General features: G+C 35.9%; 1 protein-coding gene and 1 long non-coding RNA gene across 3 annotated transcripts in view; one reads left to right on the top strand and one right to left on the bottom strand.

Moving 5' to 3' along the window:
- Positions 1-235: 235 nt before the first annotated feature.
- The window catches only part of HIF1A (hypoxia inducible factor 1 subunit alpha), a 41,395-nt gene continuing 20,310 nt past the window's right edge, over positions 236-21,320 (top strand). The window contains exons 1-4 of the mRNA XM_082647825.1: positions 236-550; positions 19,957-20,147; positions 20,643-20,788; positions 20,876-20,960. Of these exons, the coding sequence (XP_082503951.1) occupies positions 516-550; positions 19,957-20,147; positions 20,643-20,788; positions 20,876-20,960 (457 nt within the window). The 5' untranslated portion in view covers positions 236-515. The remainder of the gene's footprint in view (positions 551-19,956; positions 20,148-20,642; positions 20,789-20,875; positions 20,961-21,320) is intronic.
- Positions 9,369-21,320, bottom strand: part of LOC309818256 — a 35,451-nt gene continuing 23,499 nt past the window's right edge. For both annotated transcript variants that reach the window (XR_014296328.1, XR_014296329.1), the window contains 2 exons: positions 19,910-20,176; positions 9,369-10,346 (listed from right to left, as the gene is read on the bottom strand). This is a non-coding gene — a long non-coding RNA (uncharacterized lncRNA). The remainder of the gene's footprint in view (positions 10,347-19,909; positions 20,177-21,320) is intronic.

Genomic DNA, 21,320 nt, shown 5'->3' with positions numbered 1-21,320 from the left:
ACAGACGTGGGCTGGGGTGGGGACTGGCCGCCTGCGTCGCTTGCCATTGGCTCTCAGGGAACCCGCCTCCCCCTCAGGTGAGGCGGGCTTGCGTGTGCGCGCCCTGTGCTCCGCGGGCGGGCGCGCCCCCGACACTCCCTCCCACCCCCCGCGCGATCGCGCGCCCCCCCGCGCGCCTCCGCCTTTGCCCGCCCCCTGCCGCTGCCTCAGCTCCTCAGTGCACAGAACCGCCTCGTCTGAGGGGACGCGAGGATCGCCCTCGCTGCTGCTTTCGCCAGTGCGTTGGGCCGGGCCCTGACAAACTGCCCCAGGGGAGGCTCTTCGGAGCCGGACCTGGACCCCTGCGATAGCCGTCTGCTCTCCCGCCTCTGGTCTCACGAAGGGTTTCCCGCCTCGCACCCCCCACCTCTGGACGTGCCTTTCCTCCCCTCCTCGCGTGTGGAGGGAGCCAGCGCTTAGGCCGGAGCGAGCCTGGGGGCCGCGGGCAGTGAAGGCATCGCGGTGACCGATTCGCCATGGAGGGCGCCGGCGGCGCGAACGACAAGAAAAAGTAAGCCCACTCCCCCAGCCGGCCGCGTTCTCCGCCGGCCCTCCCGCCTGCCCGCCCGCCGCCGGGGGCTCGCTGGCCGGCCTCCGCGTTCCGGGGGGCCGCCTTTTTGTTCCTGCCTCTCTCCCCTCCCCTCTCTCTCCCCCAGCCTCGCCGGCCGGCCTCCCCCACTGTCCACGTCGCCATCTTGTCGTGGGGGGTGGGAGACGCGTCGAAAGTGCTTTCAGGGGCCGGGGGCCGGGGGCTGGGCCCTGCTCGCCACCCCTCCCGGCCGCCCGGGCCTCGCACCGCCCTCCTTATCCGCCTCAAACCCCCAGCCTGCCCCGTGCCCCACTCCGGGTGGACTTCCCCGAGCCTGAAAACCCCGGGAAGAGAAATGAGCCGCAGCTCAGTCGCCGCCGCTTGCACCCGAGCTTCCGCTCTTTCCCGCCCCCATCCTCTCAGGTTCCATTGAAAACTCGGCCCCGGGGCGGCCCCTGCACGCAGGTCCTGGCTTCCCTGTGGGCTCGGGGCCCTGGGTTTCCGACCCAGGGACTCGCGTGGTTGGATGAGCTTGCCCCGCGGTTGTCCGGCTAGGCGTGTGTCTTTGCCTTTGTGCATTAGGGATTTGCCGTGATGGCCTGGGATGCTAACTTTTTAGTTTGCACGTGCAGGTTTGGTTTGGTTTGGTTTGGTGTGGTTTTAATCGCCTTGAAAAACTTGCCTAGAGCGAGAGTCGGAGTAACGGGAATTTAGGGGAATGGCAACATTTTAATGAGAACATAAGAATTGGATACTTTCTGTCACCTGTCAAGAGAGCCCAGACTTTATAAGTGAATTATATGCTTCATTTATTCTTGGAAATATTTTAGTGAAAACGTAGCGGCTGGCTAAATTCAGGCAGACACTTTTAATGAGATTGAAAGAAAAGTATATGATCAGAGCAATTGAAATGCTGCAGTAAAATGTTGCAAAGTTTTTGGACAGACCTGCCTCATTTTCCTGAAATTGAAGTATATTAAGATATACCCGAAGTAAATAATCATCCTGTTAGAACTTAATGCAAGTTTTAAAAACACCTTGAATTTTGAGTCTTAAGTGGTACATTATAGGATTAAGAATTGTGAGTCCAACCAGTGGAATTAAGTGACCCACCTCCACTCCCACCTTTTGGTCCACTCTGGTATTTTAACCTTTGAGGAAATTATTTTAAGGAATTGAAGATTTATGGTAAGAGTTCTGGTTAGTAGGCTGGCTTTACTGTTAAGTCCTCCCACTCGTCTGGGAGAGATTAACTGCCCTAATCAGCATCAGCAGAAGATAAACTTGTTTATGTTCTTGCTATTTTGTGGATTCCTTTTTGGTCTTTATCTAATGGAATGATAAGTTTGCAGTTTGTATACACCAGAGGAAGCACGTATTAAATTCAAAAAGTGAGAAAACAGGTCTAGATTTCCATTCCAAGGGTTGCCAGGAATTAATTGCAATTAATTTTGTAGAAGTGATTACAAGGTTTTTGATGAAATGATGAGGCTGCTATATTGTAAACCTAAGGCATATCATCTCTATGTATTGCCAATATTCTGTCCTTATATGCTGAATCATATTTAATATTGTGCATGAAGTTATGCACCAGTCACTCCCTTTTTGTATGCAGTGTTCTACTTATTTCTCCTTTGCAGTTCATCAGTTGAGAGGAGCATAAGCAGCTTTAATATAAATGAGTTAATTAGCTACTGTGCTTCACTCCCAAGTCTAAACTAGTTCTTAGATTTTCCTCAGTCACATTTGTTATTTTCAAAATATTCTCATTTGAAAATTTAGCAAACTTGGATCAGATTTAATGTTTCTTAATACAGAGGTTCTTAAAACTGAAAAATTAAGTTAAACAATAAATGGTAGCTACTCAACAACTTTTAGATGTTGTTTGTTAAAGATGTCTGTTTTTTTTATCCTTTTCTAACTAATAATTTTAAAACTTTTTGAAAAGATAACTGAAAGATTGAGGGGCAGAGATTTTTCTCCTTAGAATTTTTCCATTTCAAGTGAGCCTGTAGAGTGCAGGTGGGGAGACAAATTTGTCATTTTTAAAGGAGGGTTAGGAAATTCAAAAGCTGAAGGATTGGAAAAAATCAGAACAGAGGTTGGGTATAGTTATAATAGATTTAACATAGGGAATTTCATGTTGATTCCTTAATAGTAGGGATTGGACTTAATTAATAGCACATTAATGTTGATTTTTAGATTTCAGTGGAATGTCAAGAGGTTCATTGTTCGCTTTCAAGTTTCAGGCCAGACTCCTTCAGTGTTTTCCGAAACAGTTATTGGATCATTAAAATCTCAGAGAATGGACTTTCCTTAACTTCCTTCTTTAACTTTGGTCATTAAAAATCAAGAAGCTCTCATTTACTAGTAAACTTTTTTCTTGTTACAATTTTACTTTGATTTCCTCTTGAAACTCTTGAAGAGGTTGCCTGGTGGTTAAGAGCATAGGATTTGAACCTGACACCTCTGAGTCTAGCCTTTTCACTTGTTAGCTTTGTGAGCTTGGGCAAGTTACTGAATGCTTGTGAGCCTTTTTCCTCCTTTTGAAATGATGATAATAATAGCAACCATCTTAGTGGTTATTATGAAGATTAAATGTGATAATGCCTAGTGCTTGGTTTAGGAGTCTTGGTAACATTATATACTTGAAAATAGGTGTTACCTGTTAAAGTTTTAGTTTAAACTTCCACAACACTTTAAAACTCTTTTTTGCAAGTCCTTCCAAATGTTGCTTTGTGTTAGTTCTCCTTCTCCCCACTTTCTTTTCTATATCTCCTAAAAATGAAAAGACTGTCATTGGATCCATAACTTTAAAGGGGATTCTTTTCAGTTAAAACAGTATATCCCTGGATTATGTTGGCATCTAGCGTCAATTATTCTTGAGCATCTGATCTACTGTCTACCTTAGGCCCCCTTTTTTACATTTCCTTACTCCCTTGTTTCCTCCCCAAACAGGCTACTAAAAATTTCCTCTGGACTTTAGAGACTAGAGTCATAAACACATATACTAGTCAGACAGTTCATTTCAGCAGGGTATGTGCAAGGCACTGCAGTCTTAGGAATGGCAGTAACTTAAAACATTTTTATTTTGTCTTGATGCCACAGTTTGGAGTAGAAAATTTTATAAATATTAATCTTTGCTAAATATGATGACTTGATAAAATACTTGTGGTAAAACATATGAGCCTACATAGTAGAAAAACTGTACTTTACTTATGAATTTCTCCAGAGGTAAGATCTTAGGCTTTTATCTCAAGGCAAGGCTTCAAGCCTGTACGGTTTGTCTGATTTTTGTAGCTTGATTTGTATAAAATTTATATTAGTGCACTCTTCCATGTGTATGTGTTTACTGAATTATCATGTTGTTTTAGATTATGTGTGGTAGTTTATTCCTGCGGTCCACTGCAAAGCATTTTGTGCAGTTTAGATAACATCCAGTCTTTCTACCTATTGACTTCCATTGTCTTTGCAGCTCTAATGGTGTTTGGGCTCAAGGTAAAGATTTTGTGGTTACATTCTATTGTTTTATGTTAGGAATGGTGTATAGGAGGCTGAGGAGGATTAGTCTCGACTGATTTTTTTTCAGAAGAACTCATAATAGTTTACTGTGTTTGGTGGTGAAATAAAAAACTTACCATGCATGGATGTTAAAGATTTGGGTTAGATTACTGTGCTTATTTATAGACATGTTCTCTTAAAATATAATTTTTAAAAATTTACATATTTAAAATACTATATTCTTTTCTTGTCTGAGATGGTTAACATAGGTCTGTTTTTCAAGTAGGAGAAAATAATCTGACTTAAATGTGTTGTTGGATTAGTTTTCTATTAAGATATTGATTTTAATTCATAAGAAGAATGCTCTTTTTTCTTGTTTCTTTCTCTTTTTTTTTTTCAACATTGGGACTGATTATCCAGTTGGTGGATTTTACCCAGCCTTCTGCTATTTGTGATGTATGTATGTATGTATGATATATGTGTTGTGTATGTTTCTGCTTAACTAGAGGGTTCGAAAAAGAATTTGAAACTAAGACGAGCCAATCTTCTTGTTGCTCAGTATTTTCGGTGAAAGTATAGTGATAATTTTTAAATCTACTATAGGCCTTGGAATTTTAAAGATAATTGTATCCGTGTGTCTTGGCGCATCAAAAATTAACTATTTTGTATGTGCATTGAGTTTTATATTAAAACTTGTATTTTCTGCAGTAAAAAGTAATAAACCCATATCTGTTTGCCAGACATGACCCTTTTAGGAAAATATAATGTATAAAATCTAAATCTATAAAAACAAACTTTAATGATTACCTCATGACTTTTTTTTCCTCCATAGCTTTTGAAGTGATTGTAGGGTTTTTTAAGTTGTGGTTTTAAAAAACAACATAATATTTCTCATCTTAACTGTTAATAACTGTACAGCTCAGTAGTGTTAATTCACATTGTTGTGTAATCAATCTCCAGAGCTTTTTCACCTTGTAAATTTGAAACTCTGTAACTATTAAACAACTACCTCCAATTTACCCCTCTCCCTACGCCGCCCCCCCCCCCCCCCCCCCCGCCGGCAACCGTCATTCTACTTTGTTTCTATGAGTTTGACTACTAAATACCTCATATAATTAGAATCATACAATTTTTGTCTTTCTGTGACTGGTTTATTTCACTTAGTATAATGTCCTCAAGATTCACCCATGTTGTAGCATATGTGAAAATTTTCTTCCTTTTTAAGGCTGAATAATGTGTATTAGATTTTATTTATCCATTCATCTTTCGATGGACACTTAGGTTGTGTTGACAAAAATAATCAATAGACAATCTATAATAGAAATAGGAAAGGGTTTTCTTTGAACCGAACTGAGGACTATACCCAGAAGACAGCCTCCCAGATTACTCTGAGAAACTGCTCTGGAGAAGCATGGTTTTAGCATAGTTTTATGACTTGTCAGAACAAAAAACATCAAAAACAAGTCAGAGATACATTCCTTCAAGGTTTCAAGAAAAAGCAGATCAGCAAGTACACAGCGAGTATGGCCTTGGCACCTGGGATGGGAGTCTTATCATCGAAGGAGTACCAGCTTTGGCGTCCCAGAAAGGGAGGCATTTAATCTTTATTTTTAACATGGACATTCTTTACTTCTGGTCAGTGTGCCCTTTTCTGTAATAATTAAAGCAGATGTACAGTGTATATTTGGTAGGCCACAGTCTGTTCTAGTTAGCATAAAATTCAAGTTAACTTATGTATAAGCCAGAATGATTTCCCCACACCTCAACATGTGAACATTTCTTTTGTCAGTTGCTTCCATTTGTTGACTATTGTGAATAGTGATTCTATGAACATGGGTATGCAAATATCTCGTTGAGATCTTGCTTTCACTTATTTTGCATGTATACCCAGAAGTGGATTGCTGAATCATATGGTAACTTAATTTTTTAAGGAACTGCCCATACTGTTTTCCATAGTGGCTGCACCATTTTACATTTCCACCAACGGTGCACACGGGTTCCTATTTCCCCACATCCTTCCCAACACTTGTTATTTTCTGTTTTTATGGTAGTAGGTATCATAATAGATTTGTTGAAGTGGTTGTGTTTTTAAGGGTTAGTTTGTGAATAATTAAACTTAAAACTAACAGCAGAGAACAGTTGCCACTGGAAGCTTTATCAGAAGTGAGATTAAGCAACTCTAAAATGAGAATTAAGTTTTTCTAGTGACTTAGAAAGATTTGATGTGCCAGTACTTCTTCAGAAAAATACTTACTGTTTAAAATGGTCTCTACCTGTTCTATTGTTGATAAAGTCCCATTTCATTAGTAACTTTGTTTTAAAGAACTTAAAACTATAATTGAAATGACTTATTTTTATAAAATAACTGTTCCCAAGATGTTATCTTTTAGTTGTTCTGGTGATCTCACCTGTTATTTATGCGTGTCCTCATTTAAAAATTTCACTTGGTTATAATATTAAACATAAAGATTATTTCCAAGTATGATTTTCAAAATTTATTGTTTTGTAAATGGGACAAAAATTAGTGATGGAACATAACTTACCGTAGTTCTTGTAGTTCTACCAGTTGTTTTGAAAGTCACAATATATTTAAAGTGTCTCCTAGCTTATATTGCAGTTTTCACTCATTAGTGACAGTTCCCTGTGCTTCTCCACTTTTCCTAATAGTTTGTGAGAATTTTTTTCCAACTGAATAATAGTATGGTAAAAATAAACAAGGTTTAAAGGCAGAACATTTAAGTCTTTGAGTTGGAATATATTTCTATTCTTATATATAGATCTTTTCTCATGATTTCAGATGCTAAGCAAATTTATTTAAAGTGACCCCTTCCCCTTTTTTCAGTTATAAAATTGAAACATGTTTCAATGAGCAAGATCACAAATAGACTGAATTTGAAACTTGTGATGGAGAAGAGATTACTGGCATACAGTGACCTCCTAAGTATTTGAATGAATAAATGAACAAAATGAAAGGATAACTGAATGAACAAAGAAAGCAGAGGACGATTTTAAGATTTTTAAAAGGATTTTTTGGAAGTCGTTATTGCTCTTCTATGTTGCACTTTTGATAGGAATTTTTCTTATGCTGGGGCATCTCTTGTGCTACTTTAGAACTTTCTTGAATCTCGAATTGTAATTTTTCATCACTTAAAAACATTTATAGTATCTATTAAAACCAGGTCAGAAAACACTTTTGTTAATAAATATAGCTAGGTAACATGTACTGGCCTTGAAAAGATCTCAATACCCTATTTTAAGGTATGTTAAAGGTTAGTGCCTGCCAATTCTATGTACTTAGAACACTGAGTAAAAAGTTTACTAAGAGGCGTGTATGGCTGGGGAAAATCAGCTAGGCAAATGTGGAAAATATCTTTACCCTTGTTTCATCTTTAGCAAACATTTCTTAAATTTACTCTAAACTTCCAGAAAGTTTAGACCAGTTTACATTCTCTAGCAGTATTTGAGAGTGCCCTTTTCTTGTACTTTATCATCATTAAAGTTTGTTTTTAATATGAAACACTGGCAGTTTGTAAGTGTATTAGGATTCTTTTTATTGCAAGTGATGAAACACAGCTCAAACTAGTTTGGGGGGTGTGGGCTGGGAGGCTGTTACTAGCTCACACAATCTAGCTTTGGTTTAAGGGACAGTTAGATCCAGAGTCTTAAGTGATGTCCTTAAAGTGTAATCTCAGGCTTTCTCTTGAATATTACTTGGTTTATATTTTGCTTGATTTGCATGTTGGCCTCATTCTGCCATTGACAAGCTATTAATATGGTATGAATTATGGCCACTAAGCATTCCCATGTCTGCATGCATACAGTTTGTGATGATAAAAAAAAAAAAGAAACTCCCTCTGTCTTCTAGTATCCACATATCAGTCCCTTGGATGAATGCCCGTTTCCCTGCTTGGACTATTCATTTTTAAATGTCAATGGGGTTCCCTTATTACATGAGTCAAATGTCTTTTTGTAGATTATTTGATTGTCTTGATGTAGATTATTATCTCCTTATACAGGACTCTTGATCAATGCTGGGCTATAGGTTTTTGTTGCAAATCACCAGAATTCATATTCTGCAGAGTTCTCTATCAAATCTAGTTGGTCTACAATTGTTCTTGCTTTGGGAAAGCTTAAAATCTCTTCTCTGGACTAAGGCTTTCATTTCTTTAAGAAAGATGTAGTAATGAATGACTGATGGCTAAGAGGTTTGGCTCTAGAGGCTGGCTGCTTACTTTTCCACTTTAGCTGTGTAATCTTGCACAAGTTGCTTTACCTCTTTAGGTCTCACTTTGTTCATCCGTAAATTAGGGTAAGGGCAATTGCCTTATAGTATTGTTGTGAGGACAAAAGACATATTAACCCATGTGGAACACTCATAACAATTCTTGGCACAAAGTAAGGGCTTAATAAACTAGAAACCAATTATATCCATATTATTATTATATTTATTAAGTTGTTTTCAGAAGAGTTTCACTCCCTTGAAGTCTCATGGTATTATTTAGAATCCTTCAAACCTTCTTTAGGACAGTCTGACAAAGGCTGATGTCCTTTTGAGCCAAACCATCAGTGAACTTATAATAGTAGTAGAATAGTTGGTGGTGCTTTTCCTCTACATTGCTATTTTTCCATGAATGTCTGGCCTTTGAAAATTAAGTGAAGATACTTGTTTTTTTGTGTAGACAGGTTATTCTAAAATAATCATTTTCTACAGTGATAATAGTAAAGGAAGAAGAATATTCTCAAGGGTATTTGTGTGGCTGTTACAGGATGGGAAATTAAGAAAGCCTACTTTTCCATGCTCTTTTGATGTCAGAACTTCATTAAATGTCTATTTAGTCTGTTTGCAGAGGAGAGTTGGAAATTGCCTACCTTTGCAGGTAACATAGCTAAAATGTTTAAATGAGTTATGTGTCAAATCAATAGAACCTTCATTGTGAGTGGAGGAAGGGATATTTTCTTGGATAATATGAAGAAGTTGATTTATCTCAATGATTCAAAAATTTTTTTCAACCCTAGACCACTACTCTAGCACCTAACCACCATGGCCTGTAACATATTATTGCACATTCATTTATTCAGCAGATATTTGTGCATCTAATTTGTCAGGCAGAGCAGTGAATTGTTGATGGCTCAGGCCATAGTTGAACATTCAGTTTTTGGTGTTAATTGATTCATCCATTATGTGTTCCATGTTTTATTTTTTAGTACAGTGTGATTTAAGTTTGAGGTTATTGCAAAATAATTGACTTTAGGATTGAATTTTTTTAATTTGTTTTATTATTTATTTTAATATCAGCCATCACAGGAGTATCTTCTATAATTGTGTTTACAAATTTGCCAGTCTGCTGTGAGAATTTTCTTAGACACACACAAAAAGCACTCTCACATTTTTGCAGCTTTAAATGTTAGAAAGTTCTTTATCCCAGCATTTCTCAACCCTGACTACTGTTTAGATCTCTTCTGGAGCAAAGTAATCCTTGTGAACCTTTGAGATGTGCCCAGTGACCTCAATCTGTGTGTACCATGTTTAAAAATGTAACCCTGTTCCTTTTAGTGATCATTTGGTACCAATTTGATCATAAACAAATGCAACTTCAAACACAGAACGTTTCTAACAATGATAGAGATCTATATAGAGATCTTCTAGATGATCCATAACATGCTTTTTTCCTTTTCTTTTTCTTACATTGCCACCAAAATGAGAATAAGATTTAAAAATTCTTATAGCTTACCTTCAGCACTGCTTAACTCTATTGAGCAAACCCTGCCATGTTGTAACTCCCACTTATTACTCTCTGGAATTGCATAAATTATGAAATCTGCCTTCTGTGTGACATCCTTTTCAAATATCTGAAGGTAGTTATCATGTCTCTTCCTTCTATTCCTAAGTAAAAACATCCTAAATTTCTTTAATCTTTTAATTTAAATTTAAAAATTATATGTTAAGCATCTGACGTGTGGAAAGGCATCGGCCGTATTAAATACAGAGGCATCCTTCCTAGGTGGAATCTGAGAGCTGCCACTTAATAATAGTATTACTTATCCTCTTTTTATAGACAAAGAAACGGGATCAGAGGGTTAGTTGAAATTTTAGTTGGTAACATTGGATAGGATGGATTGGTGTAGGTGGAAAATCAAGACATTTGCTTCAGAAGAGCTTCTCTTTTGTCATCGTTTCCAGAAACTTCATCATGGTCACGGCTTAGAATTGAACAGGAAAAATCTTCAGGGTGTGATTTCTGTGTGTATACCTTCATTCCATGTGATTTTTTTCCTACTATATAAGAAAGAACTTGATTATTATAACTTACGTATCGTTATATTTAAGCAAATAATTAAGGATACATTTTTCTGAATATACACATGCATAAAGTTTAATGTCACTGACCTTGATTTCCAGTCTCAGTTCTACTACTATCGGAAAGCATATGATAAGGGAAACAGAAAGGCATTTACAAGCTGAGAGGGAGGTAAATGCTAAGGGAGAAGGGTAGTAGCGTAGGTGACGTGATTTCGGGAAAGCCATTAACACACAGCTGTTACTCACGGACAGTGAGTCTCAATCCTTTGATGTTTGTGGCATTCATAAAGAGTTTAAAAGGTGATTTATAAAAAATTATTACAGAGAATTGAAAAAACGTCGCACCATTATCACATTTTTCATTTGGTCATCTTTAAAGCCTAATTATGCTCTGATCTTTTTGAGGAAAATTATGGTTTTTACTAAGCACATACTTTATTACTGGCTTGTCATTGAGTGGTACCTCTAGCTTCTTATTCCCAGCAATTGTACTTCGTTCTACATAGTATTGCCCAATCCACTCAGTTCAGTGTTCTGCCTGACAAACACAGTTATCATGGTATGTGTAGGTAGCTGCAGCTACAAATAAATTTTTCTGTTTTCAGATTTGCTGGCTAACCTGTTAAACTTCTGCTATAAGATCTGCTGATGGTTCTCAAATTTCTGTGGCTTAAGAATCACCTGGGTGTTTAATTAATATAAGGGTTCCCAGGTACCCATCCGCAGAGGTTCTGATTCAGTAAATTTAGGATGGGACTCAGGAATGTGTAAACTTTACAAGCACCTATAAATGAAACACAAACCTTGAACAGCTAGGATTGCTCATCAGAATCACCTGGAAGATTCTTTTTTATTTTTACTTTTTAATTGGACTTCGTCTATTTTTTTCTTCCAGTTTTCTTGAGATATAATTCACGTAAAGCACTGTATAAGTTTAAGGTGGACAGCATAATGATTTGACTTATATACATCATGTAATGATTACCACAATAAGTTTATGGAACATCCATCATTTCACATACATACAAAATTTTTTAAAAAGTTTTTTCTTCTGATGAGAATGCTTAGGATTTACTCTCTTACAAACTTTCATATATAACATACAGCAGTGCCAATTTATTAATCATGTTGTACACAGAAGACTGTATTTTAAACTGGCATGCCAAGCCTACAAGTTGAATTTCCAGGATTGGGATCTAGGTACAAACATCTGGGGGGAAAAGTTCTATTGGTGATTGTGATGCAGACCACAGGTCAACCATTGATTAATTTTGTGTAAGTCCATATTGTATTTTATAGTTACTGAGTTCTAAGTATGTGGCTATGTTAATGTCTTAGAGTCTGGATATGTTTTCCCTGTTTGTAAAGCATTTGGGCAGATTTTTAAAGAGAAGGTATTTAGTAGACAATTTTTGAGTGTTGATGAACAATCTTTTACTTCTCTGGGCATTTTTGAAGGACACATAATGAAGTATTTTCTTAGAGCAGAGGGGCTCACGGTATTCTCCAGACCAGCATCTTTGGTATTATCTGCTAATTTATTAGCATTGCAGATTCTCAGGCCCCATCCAGCCCTTCAAATTGGAAACTCTGATTGTGAGGGAAGCTAAAGTTTGAGAACCTCCATCTTAGAGTAATAGCTTCACATTTTTAAAATTTATCTAGTACTTTATATATTGTAGGGGATCAAAGATTTTTTGAGAGGCTCAATACCAATTCTGAACTGAGAGAGTTGATTTTTAAATCACTAGTTAAGAATAATCTAAAAACAAAAGCATATTCTTTTTCCAAACAGAACTTCAATACACAGTCATTAAACAGATGTAAATGTATTAGCTAATTAATTTAATTAGTGCATAGATAAAACATTTACATATTAATGCTATCTCAGATGTGATACAGATTTCATTTTCAGAATGTACCCTCTAATTTAAAAGTGATTCTTTTTCCCCCTATTTATTTTACTGCAACATTAGAAAATCGAGTGTTAAAACTAAGCATTTTTGTGAGGTTATTGGAAAGTGAATAATCCATCTTTCTCTAATTGTGGACATTTAAGAGATCTTAAGTTAGTAAGTTAGTAAGATAATTATCATCTAAACCAAGAAATTTTAAAGCTGCTTTCAAAAATAATACAAGTATATGTATTCTTAATATTTTTTGTTATAAACCATTTCACCTGCCTTTTGGAATTTCAAATTAATTACAAAATGATGAATTTTCAAAATCTGAAAATTAGATTAGAATGAGAAACTGAAAATACTGAATTATATTGCTTACTCAGTTTTACTTTCCATTCCCTGGAAAAAATATGATTGTTCTTGCGTTATTCCAAAATGAAGAAAAAATTTAACTTGTTTTCAGTTAGTCTTTTTAGAAGACAAGTTTAAAAGATGACTACTTTCAGATTTTTCTGACAAGTGCAGGTGTCAGTGTTAGTGTTAGTTCAGTGGTGGATGTTCTTAAAGAACAAAATAATCTGTGATCCTGCCATCTTGAAACTGCTATTGTTAACATGTGTAAACTTTGCTAACACTTTATATATTGTATCTTTCTGGTTTTATCTGTGCATTTATAAGTTATACATTTATTTATATACATAAATATGCATTATATAGACACAGAGAGAAATGGATTCATACTCAAATTTTGTTGTAGAGCCTGCTGTTTTTGCATACTACTGTATTGTAACATCTTATATAACTACAGATTAATTTTTGTAGACTTTGCCTTGTCTCCTAAAATTTTATATTACTTGGTTTTGTGGGAAGATTATTTCTGTGGCTAATGTTCTGTCAGTTAGGGATTGACCCTGGTAACGACTATTGAATAAAGACAAGAAACGAAGACATATTTGTCCTAGAATATAAGCTCCATGGGAGTAGGAACTTGGTCTGTTTTGTTTATTGTACTATGTCCCATGCTGAGAACAGCATCGGTCTCACAGGAGATGACCAAGAAACATTTGTGGAATAAATGAATATATTCTCTAACATGAGTATCCTAAAGGTTCATTTTTAAATTTATTGATTAGAATTCAGAGACATTTTTCTGGAGAAATTAATTATAAATAATAGCTAGCTAACCGTCCTGAAAATTTAATTTGAAATGTCAAATTTTTGTTGATTTGTCCATTAAGAGGGATTTTAAAAAATTAAACATTATCTGAAGTATTCTGGTTTTACAGCAATTACTAGATGGAAAATATAACAACAAATCCTATTTATGATGAGAATACTCCTAATAATAAATCTAAAATACTTGTCTAAGGCTAACCCCCCGTTGGAAAAAAAGCCAATAAGATTAGAAATCAACTTACTGAAAACTTTTGTGTCTTATGATAATAATTACAACAGTTTCTAGGAAAAGATTATAGAAAATAAAAGGAATCAACTCTCATGTTTCCAGCTGGACTAGGAAGACATAAATGTGATAAAGGTATTGATTTAATTGGTTAACAACATTAACTATAACTCATGCATTTTCCTGACATAGATTGCAGTGATAAGGGAAGTAATCTTAAACTTCAAGCTTCTTTTTAGCAGATAGGTATTCTAGTTTCTCAGCTCTCTTCCTATGCTGTAAATCTCTTCTCTGTCAAGATCACTTACTCTCCTTGGTGATGGTATCCGTGCTATTCACTGTTACACCGCTTGGTGAATTTTTTTTATTTTTAGCTTTTTTTTTTCCATTCTAACATCTAGTATGGTTACTTATATTTGAAAGTGCATATCCAGATAATTGCAGTAAATCCAAATAGTATGCCTTGTTCCCAGTACTGACATCATTATGCTGTTTAACTATGATTGTAATCTATAGGATCACAGGAATGCTGGTGAATCACAAATTCAGTGATACCAAAAAAGAATGTTGAAGGGGCAGTTAACCTTCCATGGACTGAAGTTAAAGTCAAATAGCAGATTTGGGCCAAATACTTAAAGCCACTTACACACATGCCTACTAAGAACACAAAACTGAACGAGGCAGTCTCCTGCCTCCAGGAAGATTTAAGGGCTGTAGAGGAACATAAATATAGCAAAATAACCAGAGTGGTCAGATCTAGGGGAGAGGAGCAGTTTTTGGAAGACAAAACAGAGACAAAGTGATGATGGAATTGAATCTTGAAAGTTTCTCACATAAATTTACCAAGTTACATATTGAGAAGGATACCCCAGCAGAGAGAGTGGAGTGAGTGAGCCATAAATGAATAACATACTATGCTTTTGAGTAACTACAATGTGGCCGAAGAAATGTGGGAAATGATGAGGATGAAGAGATGGGCAGGAAACTAGCTAAAGGAGGGTTTCATCTGAAAATAATTAGACTTTGTCCTGTGTACCTTTGATGGGATTTTAAGCAGGACATAATATCAGAGTTCTTCGTTTGGAAGTATCATTGTGGTAGTGATTTGAGGGCGAAATTGAATGAAAATGACAGTGCAGATTAGTTCAGTCAGTGGTTCCTAAATCTCACTGTGTATCATATACATGTTGGGAGTTTTAAAAAACCCAGATTTGGGGGCCCTACTTCAGATCTACTGAATCAGATTTACAAAGGTAAGGCCCAGAAGTCTGAAATATTGACTGTCCCCAAGTAATTACAATGCAGCTAGATCAGCATTTGGGAATATCGCATTAGGTAACTATTTCAGTAGACTAAGTGGGAGGCTGGCTATGCTCCATGAGGGCTGTTCTGCTTATCACTATATTCCTAGTACTTACACAGTGCATGGTACTTGATAAATACTCAATAAATACTTATTGAATGAATAGTTCTTGAATGAAGATGGTTATTCTGAGGTTCAGGAAGGCCACTTCCCATCTAGTGTTTTGGTTCTCTAAAGAGTTATGATAATTAAATGAGCTAATATATGAAAGCATTATATTTAAGTGAAAGCAATACACAGCGCCTAGCACATAGTAAGTGCTCAATAAATGTTAGAAGGGGGAAAATTCTCTTCATCTTTTCTCTCATGGTACTTTGTGTAAATAGGTATCTTGGCAATTGGTTTATGCCTGACCAGAGCTCCTGAAGTAAGTATGCAGATTGGTTTTACTTTGGGGATCTGGATGTTAAGCAAATTAAAAAACACCAACAATAGTGAGCTTAAGATGTTCAAATTAAGTACAGAGATGCTCCTCTGCACAAATTAAAAATAAAGTCTAGTGGGAATGTATGAGTTGATTGGATTACTGATTCTCTCCCCTTAGTGGCTGGCAGTACCCATTAAAGGGTGCTTTGCCTTGAACAGGTAGTCGGTGGGGCAGAAAGGATTGTCATTGTTAGATGCCTTTCAGTTAGAATTTTGGATTTATAAGCAGACTCCAGGAAAGAGCCTGGCCATGAGTTCCTCTGAATAGCTTAGGGTCAGGTCCTAAGTTCCAAAGCCAACCCCTATACCTCTCTTTTATGTCTTTGGAGATGTAAAGTAGACCAATTTTGAATTTTATAATAATGCCCTGGACTTATAAATACTTATCTTGGTTATTAAAATGAGTTTCTGAGAGGCAGCATAGTCTAGTGTTAATAGCATGGTTTCTAGAGCCAGACTGCTTAAGTTTGAATATAGGCTTACCATTTATTAACTGTGTAAACTTGGGTAAACTATTTATCCAGGTTCCATTATCTGTAACATGGTGATGATATAATGGTTTAAATAAGTTAATAGGTGAAAAAAGTTTAGAATACCACTGTGTACATAGTACGCACCATGTATAGATGTTTAGATTTAAAGCTGCAGGCCAAAATGCCAAATAAAGAATGAAAATTTCCTTGGAATTTCCTCTGACCTGAGACATTAAGAAGTACAGGGCAGCTAAAACAATGAGATATACAAATTTCATATCTCAGCTTGGGAAAAATTAAAACAATAAAAAAGACCCATAATATATATTACCACAGAACACATGGGCAAATAAATACACATTCATGGGTTGGCAGAGACAAAAATGGAAACAGATCTTTTTGGTAAAGGATAACTTAAATGCCATATCCTTTAGATCATGGAATTTCACTTCAGAATGTCTATCTTATAGAAATACACAAGAAGTGCAAAACAACAACAACTTGTACCTTCAAGGCCAAAAAGAATTTTTAAAGCCGCAAATAATAGAGCTGAGAGATTTTTTTTTAATTTATACCTTAACTTTATTAGAAATGTCTGTTCATCTGTTAACATTTCGAATGATTATGATCTAACTTCAGTTCTTAAAGTCACCAATATTTACAATTAGGAATGCCAACAGGCTTTTCTTGTGCAATTAGTAGACAACACAGATGAATTAACATATATGCAATTATTCTGTGTTCTTATTAATCTGAAGAATAATAGGCTTTCTCTGTAAAATGGCTATTGCTTATTCATGAACTCTGTACACAAGAAGCTTAATAAGACAGCAGCTCTAAATGTATTTCCTATACAAAATCATATGAGGATATAACTACTAGCTTCTTGTCCGGTACTGTATGCTAAATAATAATGAAATAGTAAGTATGTGAAAACTATAGTACCACAAAGATTAAGCTGTACTGCTAGTTTACTCAAACATTGATTCTAAAATGGTCATGGAAATGGGTAAGCAAACTATTCAAAAGACAGAATTTTTACTGTACTCTTGACTGATTTCTAGTGTGACTATCTTTACTTGATCTGTACTTAATAAAAACAACATAGATGGAATTGATAATTTAGAGAATAACGGTGCCCTTATTTGCATGCTAAAAATCTGCCTGTTCTGGTCTACAAAACTTTTATTGTGCCATCTAAATAGTAAGTAAATAAATAGTACAGGATTCATCTTTGTGGGACCTAGATTCCATGCTCTACCAGAAATAATTTGTGGTCAATAGTACTGTAATTCTGTGGGGTATGAACTGATAAAAAGAGCCTTCCTGTGAGTAGACAAGAAGCTGGGCAGTTCAGATGCTAAAACTATTAAGAATTTTGGAAGTTTTAGCTTTAAGCTGAGAAATGTTTTAAGAGCTCCTGTAGTCACATGTGAAGAACATCAGATAAATTTCTTCATTAAATCTTTATTACAGGTCTCCTGATTGCTTTATGTCTAGATTGATTATGAATAGAAGACATACTGATTTTCATCACCTTCTTCATCTAATTTAGGTTTGTCAACTCTTGAGATATCATATTACTTGTTTTATTGAGGCTTACTTTTTTTCCAAAATCCTGGCTCATGCTCAAATTCTTATTCTCACAGTCTTCACTAGCTTAAATATATTATCCTTTAAATGTTCTATCCAAGCTCACATTTCTAATGGATTTGTCTTATAAAACTTGGTTGCCATATCTTGGACATTCATTATCTTCAAAGTTCTGAACAATACAACTATTTCTAAAGATATAGAGATAATCCATCAGCATGGTTAGCTTGATCAGATGCCCTTTAAAAGCATATAGCATGTAATATAAGGATTTAAGTTTTTCACCAGGTGTTTCAGTTGGGTAGTAATTTGTTGGTAGCTTAGATTTGGTTGAGTAATTTAAAAGAAAGGGCTTAGTAAATCTGATGAAAGTTGCTGATTAAATTCTGATCACCTGGACTAATTGTGGCATTTGAACCAATATTCAGGTTTATCATGAGATCATTGATCATCACTGTTTTTTTGGTGATTTTACTTGAACCAGATAGAAATCTGTTTCCCGCTCCACTGCTGCCTCTTACCTGCCAATTCAAAAGGGAAAAGAAGTGAGAGAAACAGTATCTGAGATGCTAGGGCCAATGGGGACACACTAGATGTCTCTCCCACCCCCAGGAACTTCAGTACATGTATAAGATAGGTTTTTTAAACTTTTATTATTGTACATTTTAAAGTTCAAATTTAATACATTTACTTAAAATCAATGAGAACAATGAAGTTCTAATGCAAATAAAAAATGAAGTTGTAGACTGAGGACACTTGGATTTTCATGTTAGACTTATAGCATCGAATATATTTTTGTGTTTTTAAAAAATTCTACAGCATTGAGAAAATCCTGATTCGTATAGGTCAGTAGTTACAAGTAGTAATAATTTTTAATAGCTCACCTTCAATCTCAAGATACTCAAGTTAAATTGATCTACTTGCTTGAATTGAAATTTTTGTATCAAAGTTCACTAATAATAGCAAATGTTCACATTCCTTATTAAAGTATAAAAGTCAGATGAGCACACAAACGTGAGCAAGTGCTAAAATTATATCATCACTATTGTCACAACACCGCTGCTGGAATTTCACTTTGTAATTATACAGCATAACAGGAGCATACTCTTGAGAATGAAGAGCCTTGCTTGTTTTTGAGAATGTTACTTCTATGATTGAACCTCATAACTTTGTAGATCATTGGAGGGAGGAGAGATTTAAGGTGGAGACAATCATGTACTTAATTCACAGAATATGAGGAAGATTAAGTGAAATAATGCTGGCAGGGTTCTTAGCACAGTGCTAAGTGCTCAATAAATGGTAATGGCTATTTTCAACATTTAATAAATAATTGATTTAATTGGATTAGGTTGAGGGTCATAGGAGAGCAGCTGAGTATTTGAGGTAGAAGCAGCATTCTCCATTAAGAAGATAAAGCCTTGTGGAAGAGCAGAGACTTAAGTAAAAATTTAAAAAAACCACCTGTGTTGAAATCCTGTCTCCTACAGCATGGCTATTTTTAACCTACTGAATCCCAGTTTCCTCATCCGTAAAATAGGGATAATATTTAACCTGTTTACAGGTTGTTATGAGAGAACTAGTACAGGATAGTGTTTGACACATAGTAGGTTTTAATAAACAATAGCTATTAAAGAAGAAGCTAAGGATAGAACCAGGTTAGCCTTGTTTACCTTCAGCTGGGTCAGGAGGAATAGGTAGTGCTACACAGTGAAGCAAAGGAAGATGGCTCTGCTTGGATGACTTATGAAAATCTTTCTGACTGATTTTATTCTTGGAAGAGTTCCCTAAAGATGTATGATTATATTGACACCCTTATTAGTTTTTCTTAAACTGTTCTCTTAAATTTTTAGTATTATGCCACATCATTTTTTTCTTCCATACGCCTGCATTTATTTGGTACCTTTTGTGCCAGTAATACTGAATAGGTAAGGGGTTGCTAAAGGAGTAAGCAAGCTGAAAACAGTGGCTGATTATAGATGCTGATATAAATTCCTGTAGCTCACAGTCAGTATTGCTCATGTGGTAGCATAGAGGGAAAAAAGTCTCTAAGTTGAGACTACTTTTGAATGGCTATGAAAGTGCAGCCTTAGATATACAGGCTACTTTTAAGATTTTGGCCAAATCAAAAACATCCTCTCCAATTTGATGTGCCAGGGAGGAAACACTTGCTTTGGACAGGTGTGAAGCTTCACCTTGGACTTCTTGTGAGAGTTCCTTTTGTCTGCAGTAATCCAACAATTTGTGTAGCTGTCTTTAAAAAAATACATTTATGTAGTAGGATAAATCTCTATATATAAATTTAACTACATGGCATCTTCTTATCCTTTCATGGTAAGCAGAAAAATGTAAAATGAGTTTTATTCAAGCAGACGCAAACTCACGTATTGTCTTTTTTCTCTCCTCCTCCTCCTCCTCTTTTGTTAAATAGGATAAGTTCTGAACGTCGAAAAGAGAAGTCTAGAGATGCAGCCAGATCTCGACGAAGTAAAGAGTCTGAAGTTTTTTATGAGCTTGCTCATCAGTTGCCACTTCCCCATAATGTGAGCTCACATCTTGATAAGGCTTCTGTTATGAGGCTTACCATCAGCTATTTGCGTGTGAGGAAACTTCTGGATGCTGGTGAGTTGGTTTACAAGGACATGATAGGTCTAAAAATTAGAAATCAGAAGTAATTGGAAATTACTTTTAGAAGGTGGTCATACTCTCACTTCTTTTGTAACATAATATCTTTTTTATTACCTGCCTTTAAAGCTTCATTCAGGAATTTTAAGGTATTGGCCTCCCTCCCCCTCTTTTTCTCTTGCTGCACTTACCTACCTACCTACCTGTATCTAATGACATGACCCGTCTCTTTTCAGTGGTTTGCCTTGCTTCATTAGTTTAAATAATCATTAAAAGCCCTTGGAAAATCTAATTTTAGTCTTCCTGTCCTCTGGCCTTGACTGTGTTTTGTGTTAAAAGAATGACAGGAGAAAAAATTTAAATATATAGAAAAAATATATGCTGCATGTATTAAATAAAGTATCTGGGGAAAACTTTATAAAAACATCTGAATATTACTATCATTTAAGTATAACTTTTTAACTAATTTTTTTCTTCTTGTGCTTTTTTTAGGTGATTTGGATATTGAAGATGAAATGAAAGCACAGATGAATTGCTTTTATTTGAAAGCCTTGGACGGTTTTGTTATGGTTCTCACAGATGATGGTGACATGATTTACATTTCGGATAATGTGAACAAATACATGGGATTAACTCAGGTAAAATACCCACATATTAAGAGCCCTTCTGTATGTGTTTATGATTTTATGTTATAGGTCTAATTTTTTTTTTTAATGTTTTTACAGTTTGAACTAACCGGACACAGTGTGTTTGATTTTACCCATCCGTGTGACCATGAGGAAATGAGAGAAATGCTTACACACAGAAATGGTGAGAAGAAAAGTTTATTGTTTGATTTATTGTGACAGGTGGTTTTACCTAATTGGATACTGTCACTAATTTAAAAATTTTGCTGTTGTAACCTAAGGCCAAACCTCATTTCATGCTTAATAAAATGTTACTCTATTCTTTGTTAAGTCCATGTTATTCTATTTTTTAGGAATTTCATAAAAATACCTAAATTTTTTAAAAAGCCCACCTAATCCATAAATAATTATACAAATATAAGAATTGATAAAATGGAAAAATAAATGAAAATCAGGACCAAGGAAGTTAATTTAGAATGTAACTTTAAGGCAAGGGGAAGTCATAATACAAATAATAGGATTTTAGACAGTTATTAAAGTTGAG

This window comes from Grampus griseus, assembly GCF_964374135.1.
Source record: "Grampus griseus genome assembly, chromosome: 2".
In the NCBI taxonomy this organism is placed as follows: domain Eukaryota; kingdom Metazoa; phylum Chordata; class Mammalia; order Artiodactyla; family Delphinidae; genus Grampus; species Grampus griseus.
This window is presented reverse-complemented; position numbering and strand designations above follow the sequence as displayed.